The following is a 17,169-nucleotide window of genomic DNA, read 5'->3' as shown; positions in this document are numbered from 1 at the left end:
GACGAAGCATTCTGTGTCTGGATATACGGGCCCCCAGAGAGTTAAAATGTATACTAAGGAAGAACGGCATTGACCCCAGATTTCTGCATTGTCCCACACACAGAAAAGCACTCAAATCATTAACTGAGACATCTGGTCCTCACGGCCAGCAGTGACCTTTCCCTGAGGTCTCCGCTGCACGCATCCCCTTCACCTAAGTTCACGCATATCGTGGCCCGTCCACCCGAGAGGCTGTCTCCCAGGCCACCATCCGCAGTCGGACACTGAATGAACTCGACTCACAGCCCTTATGTCGTGCTCGATTTCCAGTCAACAGAGTGAGCATCGGCAAGACTAATACCTGCCCTGGACTAAAACACATCAGCGATGTAGCAGTCTATGACGTTATAAAGATGCCGGGAAAAAGAGAACACCTCATTGGTCACTTCTGGATTAAACGTGTGCATGTACTTTCACTTTTCTCCCAAACACACTACACAAGAATGAAGGTTTTTTTTTTTTAAGGTCTAAAACCACAAAGACAAACCCACAACAAAACAGCAGAGGAGACGAGCCACAGCATGTGGTCACTGGAAGCGGATGGGTGAGTCAGAGTTTCCCAGTTCAGCAAGCCCCAGAGAGCCAGACGCTGAGCCAGACGGGGACAGCTGAGGAGCACCCAGACTTCTTGTCCACCTTGCCAAACACTCTGGATAAGCAGCACTGGCTCCCTCTGGGAGAGAGAATGGAAACAGCACCAGCAAAGGACCACACTGAGAGTGTGTTTAAGAAGCAATGGACCCCTAGCTCCCGCTGACACCGCACAGATGTCAAACGTCCCTTCTCCCTGCAGGAGACCGGAAGCTTGTTCTTTAAGGATGGTAAAATAGAGGGTCTCTGACCTTGAGGACACCAGAGCCAGCTGTGGGAGGGGCTCGCACTGCGAATGGGTGCGGTGAATGAACTCACCCATCAGGCACGTGTGTCCTAACACAGAAGCATAGCCCTCTCCCAAGCTGCTCCCAGAACGCTGGCGGCCAGCCCCATACCGTCCCCGAAGGACAGAAGTTCCTTTTTCCAAGAATCTGATCACCCAAGAGGAAGGCCCTAAAGACACTGACATTAGAAATTTTCAAATGAAATGGCCCAGCCAGACCATCCTCCCGAGAAGCTACAGTGAAGCCCACCCCCAGGCTCAAAGCTTCCGACCAGCTTTTGCTGGCCCTCCTTAAACAGCACCAAACAAATGCCGCCAGACATGTGAGGGGAGGACGCGTGTGGAAAATTGAGAACAAAACTAACAAATGGGGAAAGCATCCTGTACAGGGAGAAAACAACTCTTTAAAAAACAATTTCAATATCCTCATAGAGAGATGACATCACACACAGAATCAAAAACAGAGGGGGGCAAGCACAAAGAGCCTTGGGGATGTAAAACTCCGAGAGCACTCTCTTCTCAGACGTTGGTGGGAGCTGGCTCCCCCGGGGGTCAGGCCACCCACCTGGCCCGCCTGCCCCACCCGCACTCACACAGTCCACGTTCTCCGCCATGTTCAGGATGATGTAGTTCTTTCCGGCCAAGTTGCTCCAGTCTTTGCAGACCACCTGTGCAAAGAAAGAAGACGGGCATCTGGAGGGAGGGTGGACGGAACCCTGTGAGAAGCTAGGAGGGCGACGCCAGGCGTGGGTGTGACAGCCGGGTGAGAGCAGACAGCCTCCGCAAGGTGACATGCCCAGGACGCGGCCAAGGCTCACAAACCCGATGTCTGCAGGGAGTGGAGGCGGGGGCCGTGTCACAGGGGCCCGGCTGCCGGGGCCGGCCTAGAGGTTTTCGAAGGCAAACTCGTGTGTAATGTTCTGAAGGGCAAACAGGAGCGTGCCTGTGGGCCAGACGCACAGCTGACCACCTGGGACCCCTCCTTTCCTTCTGGTGCCGGGGTGGGCGGGTGAGGAGGAGAGCAGCGGCTCTCCCCACAGTGGTGGGGGGCGTGGAGGCAGGGCTGGCCAGAGCGCTGTCAGCACCCACCCTCAGTGGCTATGACAAGCAGAGGGCACCCGAACCCATGACGACTGGGCGGGGGTGCCAAGCCTGTGCACCTGTGTGAAGAGGATGCCCACTGCTGGGCCACGAGCCGTGCCCCCCAAAGTTCTGCCTGGGATCCACCCGCTGTCCCGGGGCCCGGCAGAGCCCTCCCCATGCCGCGAGCTGGGCATGGCCGGGCAGCCCCCGAGCACCTTCACTTACCTGCGTGGAGTCCCAGGGTGTTCTAGACGGAGCGTCGGCGGTCTGCCCTTCCTGGGGCAGCTGGCTGAGGGATTCTCGTCCCTCGGCAGCAGAGGAAGGTGTCAGCTCCATGTCCCCAGGGGCCAGTGAGAAAGAGGCTGAAGCTCCAGGGTGCATGGGGTCTTCGTCTGAGGCCTCAGCCCCGCTGGGAGCTTCCGTCTGAGGGAACGAGGCTGGGGACGGTCCCTCCCCCGGCAGGCCGCCCAAGCCAGCTGTTCCCGCAGTGGCCTCCTCACTGGGCTCCCGAGGGGCCTCCAACTCTAGCCTGTGCCCTGCGGCTGGCAGCGCCGTGCCCTCTGCCCCCCAGTCGGCCACATCCTGACCCCCCAGGGTCACTGGACTTGGGGTGACTGTGGGCGGGGAAAGGCTCGGCTCCATGCTGCTCCCCACCTCCACACCCGAGGAGGCCTGGTCCCCAGACTCTTCGTGCCGGTGTTCGGGGGCCCCTGGGGTCTGGCTGCTGCCGGTGGGAGGAAAGCCGTGGACCTGACTTTGGGGTTCTTCTTGGGATCTGGTCACAGGCAGCAGCTGCTCCTCCTCTTCCTCCTCTCTGGGGACCACATGCCAGGGTGGCTCCACTAGGCTCATCTTGGGCAGGGGAGACGGGAGGCTCGCCCCCTCTTGACTCTGGCCGGTATCCTCTACGGGACCAGCCTTCTCAGTCAGGTCTGGAAAACCGTAATCTGCAGACAGAGATGGAGAGTTCATTCACGAGCTTCATCATTCGTCGATTTGCTGAGTAAGTGCTGAACGGATGATAAAAAGAACCATGAGACCCTCAGGGGAATGGGGGGGAGGGTGGACAGTTGATCGTGTGGGAAAGGAGTGGGAAATAGGCTGGATTGGTGGGGACAGACTGGGGGACAAGGGCCAGGCTGGTCCTCACTTCCTTCATGGGAATAAAACGACACAATTCTGCCACTGAAGTCCCACGAACACGGGAAGGTGCGAAGCCTACACGCTGCCCGGAGGTGGCCCGCTAACATCTGGTGCACAGGGTCCCTGCGGTGCCTTGTCTGGGCTCTCCCCGGGAGACCCCATCACGACCCTTCACCCCTTTTCTAATGGGCTGGGGTGGGGGTCTTCCAGGTGAAACCCCCCAGTGAAGCCTGAGAGCCCTCGGATCACAGATGACCACCAGTGTCCCTAGCCAGTGCTCTTATTCTGTAAATCAGGTCCCGACTGGGAAATGGAAGATGCTGGGAGAGCAGAGAGGGGCACTGGCTGAGCCCACCCAGCGTCTGGAGCCTTCCAGCACTCACGGGGCCACTGCCGGCGGGTGGAAGGGGAGGTTCCTCTCCCTGCCATCCCTGGAACGACACTCTGAAGCAGAATACGGAGGCCTCCTGGAGACCAGGACATCTGGCTTCTCAGTGCACCCCAGGCCCCGTCAGGATAATGACACGTGAAAAGCACAGGCCAGTTTTGTTGGAAATTCATTCTAATATCAGAATCTATATCTAGGTAGCAACTGTTATTGGCTGCCATTTTATTTCAAAATAATAAATATCAAAGACAGTTCTGAAATACTGCATAGAACTGACAGGGCTGGGAAAGGTCTCAGGTGGTGACTGAGCTGCTCATTCGCCCCCTCCCAAATTTCTGTCAAATGACAAAATTTTTTTTTTCACTGTCAAAATGAAAGTTTAAAAAATTTAGATAAATTTCTGGGAACATGGAAAGCAGATGAGATCATAAGATCAGATAACCCCTCAGCCAAAATAAACACAGAAAAAAGTCAGCAGTGGAGGAGGGGGACTCTTTCCATCAGAATTAAGGAGAGAGAACTACTGTGGGGTTAGCAAGGACACAGAACAAAAAACTCAGGGAACACAAGATTATTTTTAAAATTCTAATGAGTATCCTAAGACCTAAAAATATTGCATCCCTAAAATAAGAACAGGCTAATAAGAAAATCAAGTAATCTTTAAAAAAGAAAAATTCTTGGAAACTGGAACTCAATTGTTTAAATGTGAAAATTCGATAGAACAGCTAGAAGAAAAATCAAGGAAAAGTCATCAGAGCAAAAGGAAAGAAAAGCTAAAAGATGTAAGTGATCAATGTACGAAGTCTAGCAACTAGCCAATATGATTTTCAAAAAGACAAAAATAAAATGGAGAGAGTAATAGCCAAAGTTCCCAGGCCTCACAACATGAATCTTCATGTTGGAAAGGTAATAAACAAGGTGAATCATAAAAGACTCACACCTAGCCTCATTCTCACGACAGTCCAACTCTCAGAGGGCTACCTATAAAGGAACAAGAAACAGATTATCAAATCATCATCAAGCTTCTAATTAATAACACTAGATTGCAGGAGGGAAAAATGTGTTCAAAATTCTGAGGGACGCTTATTCTGAACTGGGAGTTTTATACCCAACTAAACTATCATTCAAATGTGATGACAAAATAAAGACATTGTCATGTATGTAAGGACTTAAAGGTTTTCTTATCCACAGATTCTGAAAGAATGAACTAAGGAAGTTCTCCAAGAAATCCAAAAAGACATGGGAAACCAAGAAATATAAGAGAAATGTCATGAAACTCAATCTCAGAACAGAAGTTGGGAAGCAGGCCTGGAGGCAACTGTTCAAATTAGGACAAGGATCCAGAGGGGTCTAAGGATTATTACTTTTCATAAGAAAAAGTATGATTTTTAGAAGCTGAATGATCACTGAACTCCCACTACATTTAAATGAATAATTAAAACGGTCCACCACCCCACTTTTGTTAATTATACTCTTCAGGGCGGCAGAGGCTTAGTAGTTTAAGAGCTTCCCCTCCTCCACCCCTGCACACACTCTGTAGGGAAGCTGACCTGTTCCCCACACAGAGCAGTTGGGGTGAGGCCTGCTGGTGGGACAGTGACCACAGAACTGCTGAAGAAACCCATGAGAGCCCCTAAAACTGAGCAATCTAGTACCACCTGTACAAACATGGAAGAACAGTCAAGATTCACAAGACATTTGAGGAAAGCCAGGCTCAGGAAAAAGCAGGAGGGTGAGAAAGCAAGGCAACTGGCCTCTGAGAGAAGGGCTCATCTTGTCAAAAAAGAAGCACTTTGAAGAACTGATCATTAACATCTTCAGAGATTGAAGAGACAATTACACCATAAAACGAAGGACAAAAATGTTTTACTTCAACACAAGTAAGAACTTTATAATAGACCTGTTTAAAATTGAAATGCAAAATAAAAACATGACTGAAATGGGCTGGCTGACCACCTGGCGGGAATCTATGTAACAGAATGTCAGATGGGTGTTTGGGCAATAAAACATATAAAAAGCCCTTATAATCGTGCAATTTCATTCTTAGAGGATTAATCTGACAGCAATGCACAAGAATTACATGAAGGAGGGGATGGAAGAAAGCAGAGAAGAGTTAGGGGCTTGTCGCAGTGGATCAGGAGACATAAATGGAGTGACTATAGTGGAAGTGATGAGAGAGGAACGGATGCAAGAGCCGGCCCCGGGGCAGAGGCAGCTGGCTAACGGGAGGAAGTAGGCTCTGTGGGAAGAGCCATGCCATTAACAGAAACTGTGAACTCCAGAGGAAAAGGGCACTGGAAACCCTCAAGAAGCAGTGGAAATAGCCAGCAGCTCAGAGACAGCCTGGACCGTGGCAGCATGGCGAGGCACTGACCCACAGAGTCCCACTGGGGTGGGACAGTCCCCGAGGGGCAAGCTGGCCAGACAACCCCTCTACTCAGCCTGACGCTGCCACATGCCAAACACGGGGGTCACAGGGGTCATGCTGATGGTGCCGTGACCTGGGAGCCGGAAAGCTTGCCACCACCTTGCGTGTCTGAGCAACGGCAAACTCCTCAGCTATCCTGGACTTCAGGTTTTCCTGAGACAGATGAGGATGCCCATACCTAGGATTTCTAAGGTTCTTTCTAGCATGGATATTCTAAGCTTTGGAGACACTTTTGACAAATGTGTCTTATAAAAATAGCATTGAAGGCAACCACTCGTCTACTGTCCTAAAGAGAATAAAATAGGACTCACTAGGTTACAAGCTCCTCTGGACAAGCAGGGGGATCTTCTTCACCTGTGTCCCTAGCACCTAACACAGAGCCTGGCGGAGTGGACAGGAGAGCAAGGCCTGCTCGTTGAGCCCGTCTCCCACCTTCCACCTCCCGCACCCAGGGTGTCCCCACAGGGAGAGAACAGGGCCTCCAGGCACGACGCAGAGTCTCCTTTATGCTCTGCGTCAGCTCCTCTCCCCTCTCCCTAAATGTGACCACTTCCAAACCATCCACCCTGGACTCACCGTTTCTGCACTTCTTTCTCAGTGAGTTCACTGTTTCTGAAGACTTTACCTATTGCCTCAACACTAAAGTCCCCCAAATTGACATCTCCCAGCAAGCCTCCACCCTTTTCCAGCCTCTCGTCTCTGGTGACTGGACAAATCACTAACTGATGCTCACTGGTGCTTGGAATCAGCAGAATTTTCTTTATCTACTTTTTTTTTTTTTTAACCACCTCTCAGCATCCAAAATTATTCCTTTCCCTTTTACTGTGTGATTTCAGTTTCACTGCTTATCAACTGCATGGCCTTGGACACGGAAGTTAGCGTCCATGCGCCTCCTCTTCCTTACCTGTAAAGCATGAAGAGTACGCCGCACACAGGGCTGTGGTGTGGATTCAGTGAGCTGAACCTGGTCACCACCAACACTGCAAACACCCCGTTACGTTGAGCTCTTCCCCCACCTCCTCCTCCTCTACTGCCAACATGGAAGGAACGTTCACATTGCTAAAGCGTACGAGAAAACAGCAGCATTCTGGAAGCGCGCTCCACAAACGAGGGGCACAGTAAGCACCTGACTGGTAAGGCAGGGTCCAGGAAAGAGGCAGGAGACGACCAATCATCTACTGACAAGCCTGCATACGATCTGAACATGGGAAATGCCTCTTACGCCAGAAATGAGAACTAATGGGACGCCCACCGGGGGCACAGACTACGGAAGTATGACAGGAGGTGACACAGGGCCGACTGGGGGACAGGCCCTGGTGGGATGAAAACGGGGGTCCCAGTGGAGTGGACGGTGGGACTGGATCCAAATGTGAATGCAGACTAACAGGCAAAGAAACGGAGCCTTGTCCAAGAGTAACCGCGGTCTGATGAACTGAGAAAGAAAAGCCGTGTGTGACATTCCTTCCAAAAATGCAGAACCTGAATCTAATTATGGGGAAACACTAGACAAACCAAAATTGAGAAGTATTCTACAAAATAACTGGCGGTCTCCTTAAAAAAGCAAACATCACAATCATGGAAGACAGACTGGAGTGTTCCAGAATAAAAGAGACAAAAGACACATGAGAACTAAATGCAGTACATGATGCTGGACTGAACAGTGAACTGGAAACGGTAACTTTTTTTTTTTTTTTTTTTTTTGCTACTAAGGACATTGCTGGGAAAACTGGCGAAGTTTGAATAAAGTTTGTAGTTATATAACAGTATTGTATCGATGTCAATTTCCTGATTTTGATCATTGTACTGTGGTTTGGTAACAGAATGTCTTTGTTAAGAAATACACATTGAAGTACTTAAGGGTCAAGAGGAATTTGCCTGCAACTTACTGTCAAGTGATTTAGGAAAAACTCTTGTCTATACATCCATATATACATACCCAGAATAACAAAGCAAATGTGACAAAATGTTAACAATGGGGGATCTAAGTGAAGGGTATATGGGAATTATTCTTGTAAGTTTTCTGCAAATACAAAGTTACCCACCAGAAAACAGAGAAGGCAGGAGACAGGGCAGGCTATGTGGACTAAGTTTCAGACCTCCAGGAGAAAGGAACACAGGTGCCACAAGGCAGGTGAACAATCCCAGTGGGGAAGAAGGGGAGCGTTCGTCCCACTCAGGTGTCCACGGGAGGAAGACCAAGATTCCAGAGGTTAGCGACCTTGGAGGAATGAGGAAGCCTCAGCACTCATCTTGCAGGGCCCAGGAGTAAAATGACAATGGAGGAAAAGAAGAGGGATGGAGATGGGCAGAGTGAAGAGGCGGGAGACGAGGACTACTGGGAGGAGGGAGGAGGGGACTGGAGGGAGGGGGAAGAGGGGACTGGAGGGAGAGGGAGGAGGGGACTGGAGGGAGGAGGAGGGGACTGGGAGGAGGGGGAGGAGGGGACTGGAGGGAGGGGGAGAGGACTAGAAGAAGGTCATGGAGAAAATGCACCAGAAATTGCAGGATGAAGGGAGGGAATGAGTTTCCTCCCCAGGCGAGGTGGCCCCTGCCAGCGCTCCCGTCTCCAGGAGCAGCATCAAGGATGGCCTGATGCCCCAAATCCTGGACACTGGACCAGAGACTTGTCCACTGACAGCCCCATGGACATGGAGAGTGGTGCTCCATCCTGCTAGTAGCCCAGGCTGTGCCCTCCTTTTCCACCTGCTTCAGGCATTGGAGTAGGGTTCCACAAACCCCAATAGCCTGTCAGGGACAAACACACCACATATCTGGACACAGGTGTGAGCAAGCAGAGATGCCCAGGAGACATGTTCAAGACAGCCTGAAAGCCCATCAAAGCCTGTCCCTGTGCCCCGGAGGGCGGTCACAGCGGGGGCAATGGAGAGACAGTAAAGGTCCCTCACAGAGCAGGTCCCCCAGGCGGAGGGTCCAGCTTGGCCTCAAACGGTGGAGGGCCAAGGAGTGGCCACGCTGCCCGGGGCTCAGCCAGCCAGGTGCCCTCACTATCTCTGAGATACCAGAGGCCCACCTGGGACCTCATCCAACGCACCTGCCCCCATTAGCGCCCCTGCCTGAAACACCGGCCAACAGTGCGGGGAGCAGCAGCACCCCCAAGTGGCTTCGCTGGAAACAACATCTTCCCCAGAGCCCTGGGGAACATCAGGCCTGCACATCCCAGAGTGGGGCCCTGTGACATCAGCAGGCCCACAGCCATGCTTTCACAGATGCAGAGCAAAGCTCAGAGAAGGGATGACACTTGCTCTGCATGGTGAGGCCCAGACCTGTTGCCGCTGTAAAGCTGCCAACCTCAGGTTCTCGTGTGGTCGAAGCCAGTCTCTCAAGACACGTTCCCGGTCAGCCAGGCAGCGCCAGAGCTAGCTTCAGCTGACGCAGCGGCATCATCCCCTTGGTCCCGATCCTCTGAAGCTGGGCTTTGCTCACCAGCCTGGGTGACATGTGAGAGCCAAGGCCAAGCTTCAGAGTTCTGCAAGTGGGGCTGGAATTCTGGGTGACTGGCCCGGGGGCTCCACACAGCCAGCACTCTGGAACGTGAGGCTAAAATGAATGACATAAGGGATGCCCAACCCTGGGCCCACAGAGGCACTCTTTCCTCCCCTGAAAGTCACCTGCAGGTTCTGCATCCCAGAGCTCAGCACACAGCCAGGCACACGGGTGTGTGCTGAGGTGGAGTTGCAGCGGGACCCCAAGGAGTCCAGGGTCCTGACAGCAGAAGGACCTGGGAGGTTCCCTGACGGGCCTTGGCCCTTGGCCAAGGCATGATGGCATTGCTATAAGTTACTTTAATGGTGACTCAATAGAGCGAATTTCTTATTTATCTTTATTCCAACACAAATAAAATTGTATAGACTGTAAATGGCAGAATTATGTATGCATAAGGGCAAATTATTCGGAAGGGAATTTTTAGACAACGTCTAGAAAAATGGGCTGCAATCTTCTTCAAGAACATGTCTTGGCCTCCTTAGGGAGACATTTCTGGGTCATTGGCTTTTTTTCTCCCCAATTTCCTTAAACCCAACTGGGACGGTTTGCTTAGAACTTAAGCCCATTTCTGTTTTATCTGCTAAATGAGGAGAACCTGGGAAGCATCTTCCTCAGGGGGAACAAACCCTCCATATTCTCTTAGTTGCCCCAGTTTAGCCTTCTTTTCCTGGGGCTACATAACCGTAATTATTCCTTATTCTCAACCCTTCCGCTTGTCATTTATCTCCTCTTGTGAAAACTCTGGATTCGCCAGTTTTAAGGGTGGCCATGAAATCAAAAGAGTAGGCACGCAGTAAATGTTTGGTGAAGGGGCCGTTAAACACTGCACACGACTGACCAACCGGAGGCTAACAGATCAGAGTGTAAGGGAAGATCTCTTAACTCACCCAGTGTCGGCACTTAAGCTGCGTCTAGGCCTTTTTGTTTTTCTCTTAATCTCACTACAGCGCTGGCTTTTGTTCCCTAAATAGATCATGTCGCATTTTTTTCCTCCTAATATTTCACCCAAGTCTTGTAGGTCTTTTTCCCTTTTTATCAAGGTTGCACTGGACGTTATTTCTGCCCTCCAGGGTGGCCATCCTCTCATGTGACCTTCGGCCTCAGCTGAATCGGTAATGAACTGATTCTTCTCTTTAAGACAAGGAATTAAAACAGGCATCAGGGCCACTGGCCTTGAAAGATCACTTTAAACATCCCTTTAGGTTAATGTCAAATCACTGAAAACTGTCCCAAGTGCAACACGCAAGCCAGTTATTCAACTGAGTGTTAATATTTACGAAAACATTCACAAAATTCACAATAGATTTGTATAAAACAGAGGTGCAAGGGAAGCTTTCAGCAAATTAAACATGACTTTTTAATGGTCAACCTCAGTAGTCATCAAAGAAATGTAAATTAAACCAGACGATAAACCTTCTGGACTACCAACCTGACAACATAGGAGTGCATTTAAGAACCATACTCGGTACCGGGTGAGGGTGGGGACAGGCACTCCACCTGCTGCTGATGGGAAGAGAAATCGGGCCACAGTCTGGAGGGGAAGCATGAACAAAAAGCTGTGAAGACAAACCTCCTGATCCTATCACTTGTCTTCCAGAAACGCACTCTAAGGAAACAATTAAGGAAGCTCACGACGATTCAGGGTCAAGGATTCTCGTCAGGGCACAGCTCATGGGACAATCCTCCTTTCACATGGCGGGGGCAGCCCGTACACACTTGGGATGCCAATTCAGTCTCCAAGCTGAGGCTGGAGAACTGTGTTTGCTGCCTGGGAAAGATGTGCGTAAGTGAAACCGCAAGACCTGTACCCTTGATTTCCATTTTTCATAAAAGCATATTTTAATAGTACTTTTTTTTTTTTTTTTCTTTTTGCGGTACGCGGGCCTCTCACTGTTGTGGCCTCTCCCTTTGCGGAGCACAGGCTCCGGACGCGCAGGCTCAGCGGCCATGGCTCACGGGCCCAGCCGCTCCGCAGCATGTGGGATCCTCCTGGACCGGGGCACGAACCCGTGTCCCCTGCATCGGCAGGCGGACTCTCAACCACTGCGCCACCAGGGAAGCCCCATAAAAGCATATTTTATCTGTTTTCTATATGGGTAGAAAGTCCAGTAAGAGACACACCAAAATGTTACCGTTCCCAAACTCTGGGTTGATAATGGAGTTATGAATTTTTTTTAACTTGTTGCATATTTCTGATTTTCACACAATGATACTTACTACTAGCGTAAAACAAAAATATGGGACTTTTTTCGTTTCCTTTCTTTTTCTGGTGTCCAGGTGAAGTGCTACTGTCAGGAAACATGCCTGAAGTGTGGGCAGTGACCCGGAAGGTCAAATCATTGCATAACAGATACGACCCAACAAGACTGCTGTACTGAAACCATTTCCACACCCCAGCAGACAGCTGCTTTGATGATCTGGTTTCCACAAATTCACTGCAGACGAACAGTAACTGCAGTACCGTGAGGGCGGAGCTCACACAGAGAAGGAGCGGGTCCTGAGGCAGAGACCTCAGAGCTGAGAGCCACTCTGCTACCAATCACCTGCACAACCTCACACCACCCGTAAACCTCCCTAAGCCAGTCGCCTCCGCCATGAGACAGCGATACTCAGGCTGCTTTTATGGCTGCATCAGGTCGCCGTGAGGGAAAAAAGAACTGTACGTGACAATGACTGAGGAAACATAAGCACTTAGGAATGTCCCTGCTCAAGGGCATCATTTCATCCCCCTTTCTGTTAATGGCACCTTGATTCTCCTCTGGGGGGCCCTCCTCCCCTCTTCTTGGTCCCGAAGTGTGGGGCCGTGGGGGCTCGGGACCCAGATTAGAACAGACCAACGAGCCTCCACCTGAGTCTTCCCCAGAAGTGCTGGGGCTGCTAAGTGACAGGAGGATGACACTAGAGTGATGGAGGGCCTCGCTCAGCCACCACACAGAACGACCGCCTAAGAGTGAACCGACGAGGGGACGCAAAGCACGATGGGCTGAGGCAGCTTCTGATGCCGTTTCAACACCTGGACCCCACTTGCCTGGGCCGGAAACCGATCCCTTACACACCCCTCCCTCACACAGGTCTGTGGGCCTGTTTGAGCTGGGTTTCTAGAACGTGCCAATCCCAAAGAGTTATCTCTTGTCCTGTAGAACACTAAGTAGCTTGCTCACTAGGAAGATGAAAGCTGCATGCAGAGCGCGTTACTAAGGAGACTGGCAAGCGAAAGGGGTGCGGCGGAGGACAGTTTTGGGATGGAGAGGTAACCTGGGGAACCACTCCTAGTCACTAAGTTTTCCATGAACTAACTGCTCAGGCTTCAGGCTGGCTTGATCAGCTGGCAGAGTGGTGATTTACGTTCCACTTCTTCCTCTACTTTGTAGAGACCACCCTTCCCACCCGAAACGTCAGAGAACCATACTATTTTAAAGCTGGAAAAGACTTCAGTCTATCCCTCCCATGGTCTCACTTTCAGATGAGGCGACTGAAGGCAAGATTAGAAAAGGGACCCACACAAGGTCACGGCCCTCATCACTGGCCAGGCAGCTGCTCTGCCATCGGGCCCCCGAGGATCGCTGCTACAGGAGGAAAAGGCGCCAGGTCCAGTTCTTCCAGGTCCAACGAACCAGAATGAGACGCAGAACAGAGCTTCAGTGACAATCAGAGGCACCGCTTCCTCTTTGACACACACCACCCATGTGCTCTCAGGGCAAGACCTGCTCGGGAGGCCCTGATCCCAGACTCAGCTCTGCCGCACACAAGCCGTGTGACCTTGGGCAAAGGTAACAAGCTTTCTTGGCCTCAGTTTCACCACTTGTGAAGCAAAGACAGTAACTGCTGCCTTGCTGACCCCACAGAGCGGCTGTGAAGTTCATTGAGCTAAGCAAAGAGAAAACGCTATGAAAAAATGGAGGTAAGTCCTACACCAAGCCTAAGACGTTACTGCTGGTCTCTAGTAAAACTGCTGAGCTGAGAGGCAACACAACAGAAAGAGCCAAGGCTCTGGAGTCTGACAACTCGGGTGTGAATTCTGGTCCTTACGCTCATGGAGCTGTTACCCGAACTCCGTAAGCCTCAGTTTGTCCACTGGTCCAATGGGAGTAACAATACAGACTTGACTGTTTCTCTGAAGATTAAAGGAGGGAACGCTCTACAACACCTGACTTGGCGCCTGGCACAACTCGGCATTCAATTCCCGGGTCGGATGTCCTCGTTATTAAAGCACCCGCCCTGAGGCTGGACCGTCTGCAGCACGGCCCCCAGCCCTCACAGCCACTGCTGCACGGAGCAACCCCCGTCCCCAGGGGCCTGCTAAGTTGGCACTGAACTCTGGGCAGACGCCCCACCCTGGCTGGCCCTTAGCAGGCCTCTCTCTTTGTCCCCCCGACCTAAGAAGCAAACGCCACGAGTGATGCCCTCCTTCCCCCGAGAGACCCCTGGCGGGAAGCCTCTGACTTCCCGGGTTGGGAGCAGAGGGCGGGGGGCGCGGCACACACGGTCCCTTCCTGTACAAATCAGCCCACAGCCCAAACACTTTGCCTCTGTCGCGTCCTCAGAGCACAGCGTCGTGCGCTGTGAGAAGACGGAGGCAGGAACGAGCAGACTGACCTCAGGGCCTTCGCCAGCGCAGGGACATCCCCACTGGCGGATGAATTAGGAAAAGGTGTGCCTTCCCTCCAGCCCAGGGCCTGGTGAGAGGTACACAGACTGGACTTCAGCCCCTGGGCCAGGGCACCACCAGCCCAGCCACCTGCAGTGGCCCCGTCACCTGGGGGAGCTGGAAGAGCCTCTCACAGGCCGCATCTCTCCAGATAAGTGCTGAAGCAGGACACAGCCCAGCAGGCAGTTGGGGTGGAGAGGAACACGCTGAGCAGGTGGGACAGGGTACACGGGCACTGCGGGCTTGGGGGATGGGCCTGAGCCACTGTCAGCAAGAAGACACCGATTCTCAATGCAGCCCCATTGCGCACCGGCACCAGCGGTGACCTTGGGCAAAGCACTTAGCGTCCCTGAGCATCAGTCCCACGTCTGCCATGCAGGGCGGACAACAGGCTAATGAGACGATGCAGTTGCAGGAGGGGAGGAGATGGGGCCGGGGGTAAGGCTGGGCCAGACTGTCAAGGGCGTTTTCTGCAGCGCTAAGACGTTTGGCCTTTATTCCCTGGCCCCCTGTCTGCACACATCTCCTCGGGGTGTTGGAGAAGACTGAGCTGAGGAAAGGGCAGGACGGTGGGCAAACAGAGCAGCAGGAAAGGAGCAAGGACGGCGCCCTCCCCCCAGGGCATGCACGTCCCCAACCATCAGGCGTGAATAGCAAGACACAGGAAACACACCTGCATGGAGCTGGCATGAGGACCTGGCCACACTCAGTGAGCCCCAGAGAAGCCACTGGGAGAAGAGAAACGACGTGAGAGAAAAAGAAGAGGGGATGCATGGGGGTGGGGCAGTGGGCAGACGAAACAGAGCCCACCCAGGCCCAGGGGCATCCCACTGTGATCCGAGGACAGGTGGCGCACAGCTGCTCCCTCCAGACCGAGGCTCTCGAACGACGGCTACTCTCACACTAAAATCCAAGAGTCCGGACCAAAGGGAAAACGCCAGTACACAGCACTGTCTAGCGCGAGGGGAAAGCGCACTTCTTTGCAATGAGGAGAGGACGGATTTATCGAGGAACGCTGCTGTAGCTACAGGCCTGCTACACGGGGAGATGAGCTCGATCCTCACCCTACACCACGGCGCAAACAGATGACAGCCGGCAGAAACAGTTACAAGTAAAATTTAAGCTGAAAAAGAATACAAGAAATAAAGGAGCATCTATCTCATGGAGGGAAACGCTTTCCTAAACATAAAGAAAAACACATAAAAACATTCCAAAAGAAAGATTGTCAAAGCTTATAAAAACCTTCACTTATGTATGTCAAATATTACTATAATAAAAATAAAAGTAATTACTAAACTGGAAAAAAATTTTCTATTTTTGTCAAAAAAAAGGTTAGTATCCTTTTTATAAGATTTGTACAGTAATAAAAAATTAAAGCCTCAATAGAAAAAAAGGAAAAGTAATAATAATAGCTAATATTTTCAGAGTACTTAACGATGTGGTAAGCACTTTAAACGTACTATTGCATTTAAACCTCACGACAATGTGATACTGTTTCCTGCAAGACAAAACTGAGGCTTAGGTTGTTACCTGCCAAAAATCACATAGCTATTGAATGGCAGTGCTGGAACTTTGGAATCTGCCCGACTCCAAAGCCTGCTCTTAATTGCACTTGCTTCAAATCAAAAAAACCGATAAATGGTCACAATGAATATAATATACTCAGTGTGTATGGGTTTCACTTACACATGCTTCAGTTAAAATTTACTAGTAATCAAAGGCCATTATAATTTTGCCTATCACATTGACAAAAATCTCCAAGTGACAAAATTCAGTGATGGGAAGGGGTCAAAATCTGGCATTCATTTCCGTCTCTGACGGGTACGCAAACTGGAGCAACCTTTCTAGAGGTCACCTGGGAAATACTGAACAAGAGCCTGTGCAAAGATTCTCATCCTCTGTGTCAGATACACCCCACTCCCAGGTGCACTCCCCACCCTTCTCCACCTCCTCTGCCCGGGGACCGACCCAGTGAATCACATGAACCGGGCCACATCCCTGCTTCCTGACCGGACTCCTCCACAGAGGCAGGGGAAGGAGAGCAACGGGGACCCTGGCAGGAGACAGGAGGAGCCACAGGCCGGGCATCTATCTTCCGCTTTCTTCCCCGTCGCCTCACTGCTCGTGTCAGGACCACTGCTCCCCACCCCTCTGTCCTCGCAGGCTCCTGTCATGTGTCCCTTTCTTTGTCCCTTGGGTGTGGGGCGCTGAGCGCTCCTCTGCTGGCAGCCCTGAACTCCTCTGGGTTTGCCATCCCCTGGGAAGCCCACTGGTCTATAAATAAACTTCCTTGGTCTCTTCTGGCCCCAGGCGCTTTGGGATCCGCGGGCCCCGGTGCAAACACGGCCAAGCCCAAGAACCACACCACGCACAACCAGTCCCGAGAATGCCACAGAAACGGCATCAAGAAACCCCGATCACAACGATACAAATCTCTTAAGGGGGTGGACCCCGAGCTCCTGAGGAACACACACTTCGCCAAGAAGCACAACAAGAAGATGCAGGCCAACAATGCCAAGGCCGTGAGGACACTGCTGAGGCTATCAGGGCTCTCGTAAAGCCCAAGGAGGTCAAGCCCAAGATCCCAAAGGGCCGCACCCGCAAGCTCAGTCAACTTGCCTACACTGCTCACCCCAAGCTCGGGAAACATGCTCGTGCCCACATCGCCAAGGGTCTCAGGCTCTGCTGGCCAAAGTCCCAGGCCAAGGCTGCAGCGGCAGGTGCAGCTGCGGCTCCAGTTCTGGCTCCCAAGGGTGCCCAGGCCCCCACAAAGGCTACAGAGTGGAGGCCTTTATCTGCCAATGTGAGGACAGAAGGGCTGGTGTGACCTGTGGGCTGCTGTCTGCACGGGGCTGGTGTCCTCCTGTGCTATTTGTACAAATAAACCTGAGGAGGATCTGTCAAAAAACAAACAAAAAAACAAACCACAACCTGCTTGGATTACCTTAGTTTGACTGTGTCTTCTGTTTCTGGGTGGGATGCTCACTGATACATCTTTAGACCTAGCAATTTTACTGTAGAAATTTATCCTAAGGAACAATCAGAAAAGTGCAAAAATA

The 17,169-nt window shown here is 51.6% G+C and overlaps 1 protein-coding gene and 1 pseudogene across 2 annotated transcripts in view; one reads left to right on the top strand and one right to left on the bottom strand.

Annotated features, from left to right (window-relative positions):
- PODXL2 (podocalyxin like 2) overlaps positions 1-17,169 on the bottom strand; it is a 33,000-nt gene that overhangs the window by 8,429 nt on the left and 7,402 nt on the right. The window contains exons 3-4 of the mRNA XM_082638262.1: positions 2,225-2,946; positions 1,510-1,584 (exon numbers count right to left, since the gene is read on the bottom strand). Of these exons, the coding sequence (XP_082494388.1) occupies positions 1,510-1,584; positions 2,225-2,946 (797 nt within the window). The remainder of the gene's footprint in view (positions 1-1,509; positions 1,585-2,224; positions 2,947-17,169) is intronic.
- LOC309813400 (large ribosomal subunit protein eL29-like) lies at positions 13,496-16,996 on the top strand (annotated as a pseudogene). The gene is made up of 2 exons: positions 13,496-13,517; positions 16,274-16,996. The product of its transcript is annotated as a large ribosomal subunit protein eL29-like (transcript).

This window comes from Mesoplodon mirus (assembly GCF_964341445.2).
Source record: "Mesoplodon mirus genome assembly, chromosome: 12".
NCBI lineage: Eukaryota > Metazoa > Chordata > Mammalia > Artiodactyla > Ziphiidae > Mesoplodon > Mesoplodon mirus.
Note: the sequence above shows the minus strand (reverse complement) of the source record. Positions and strands in the feature narration are given on the sequence as shown.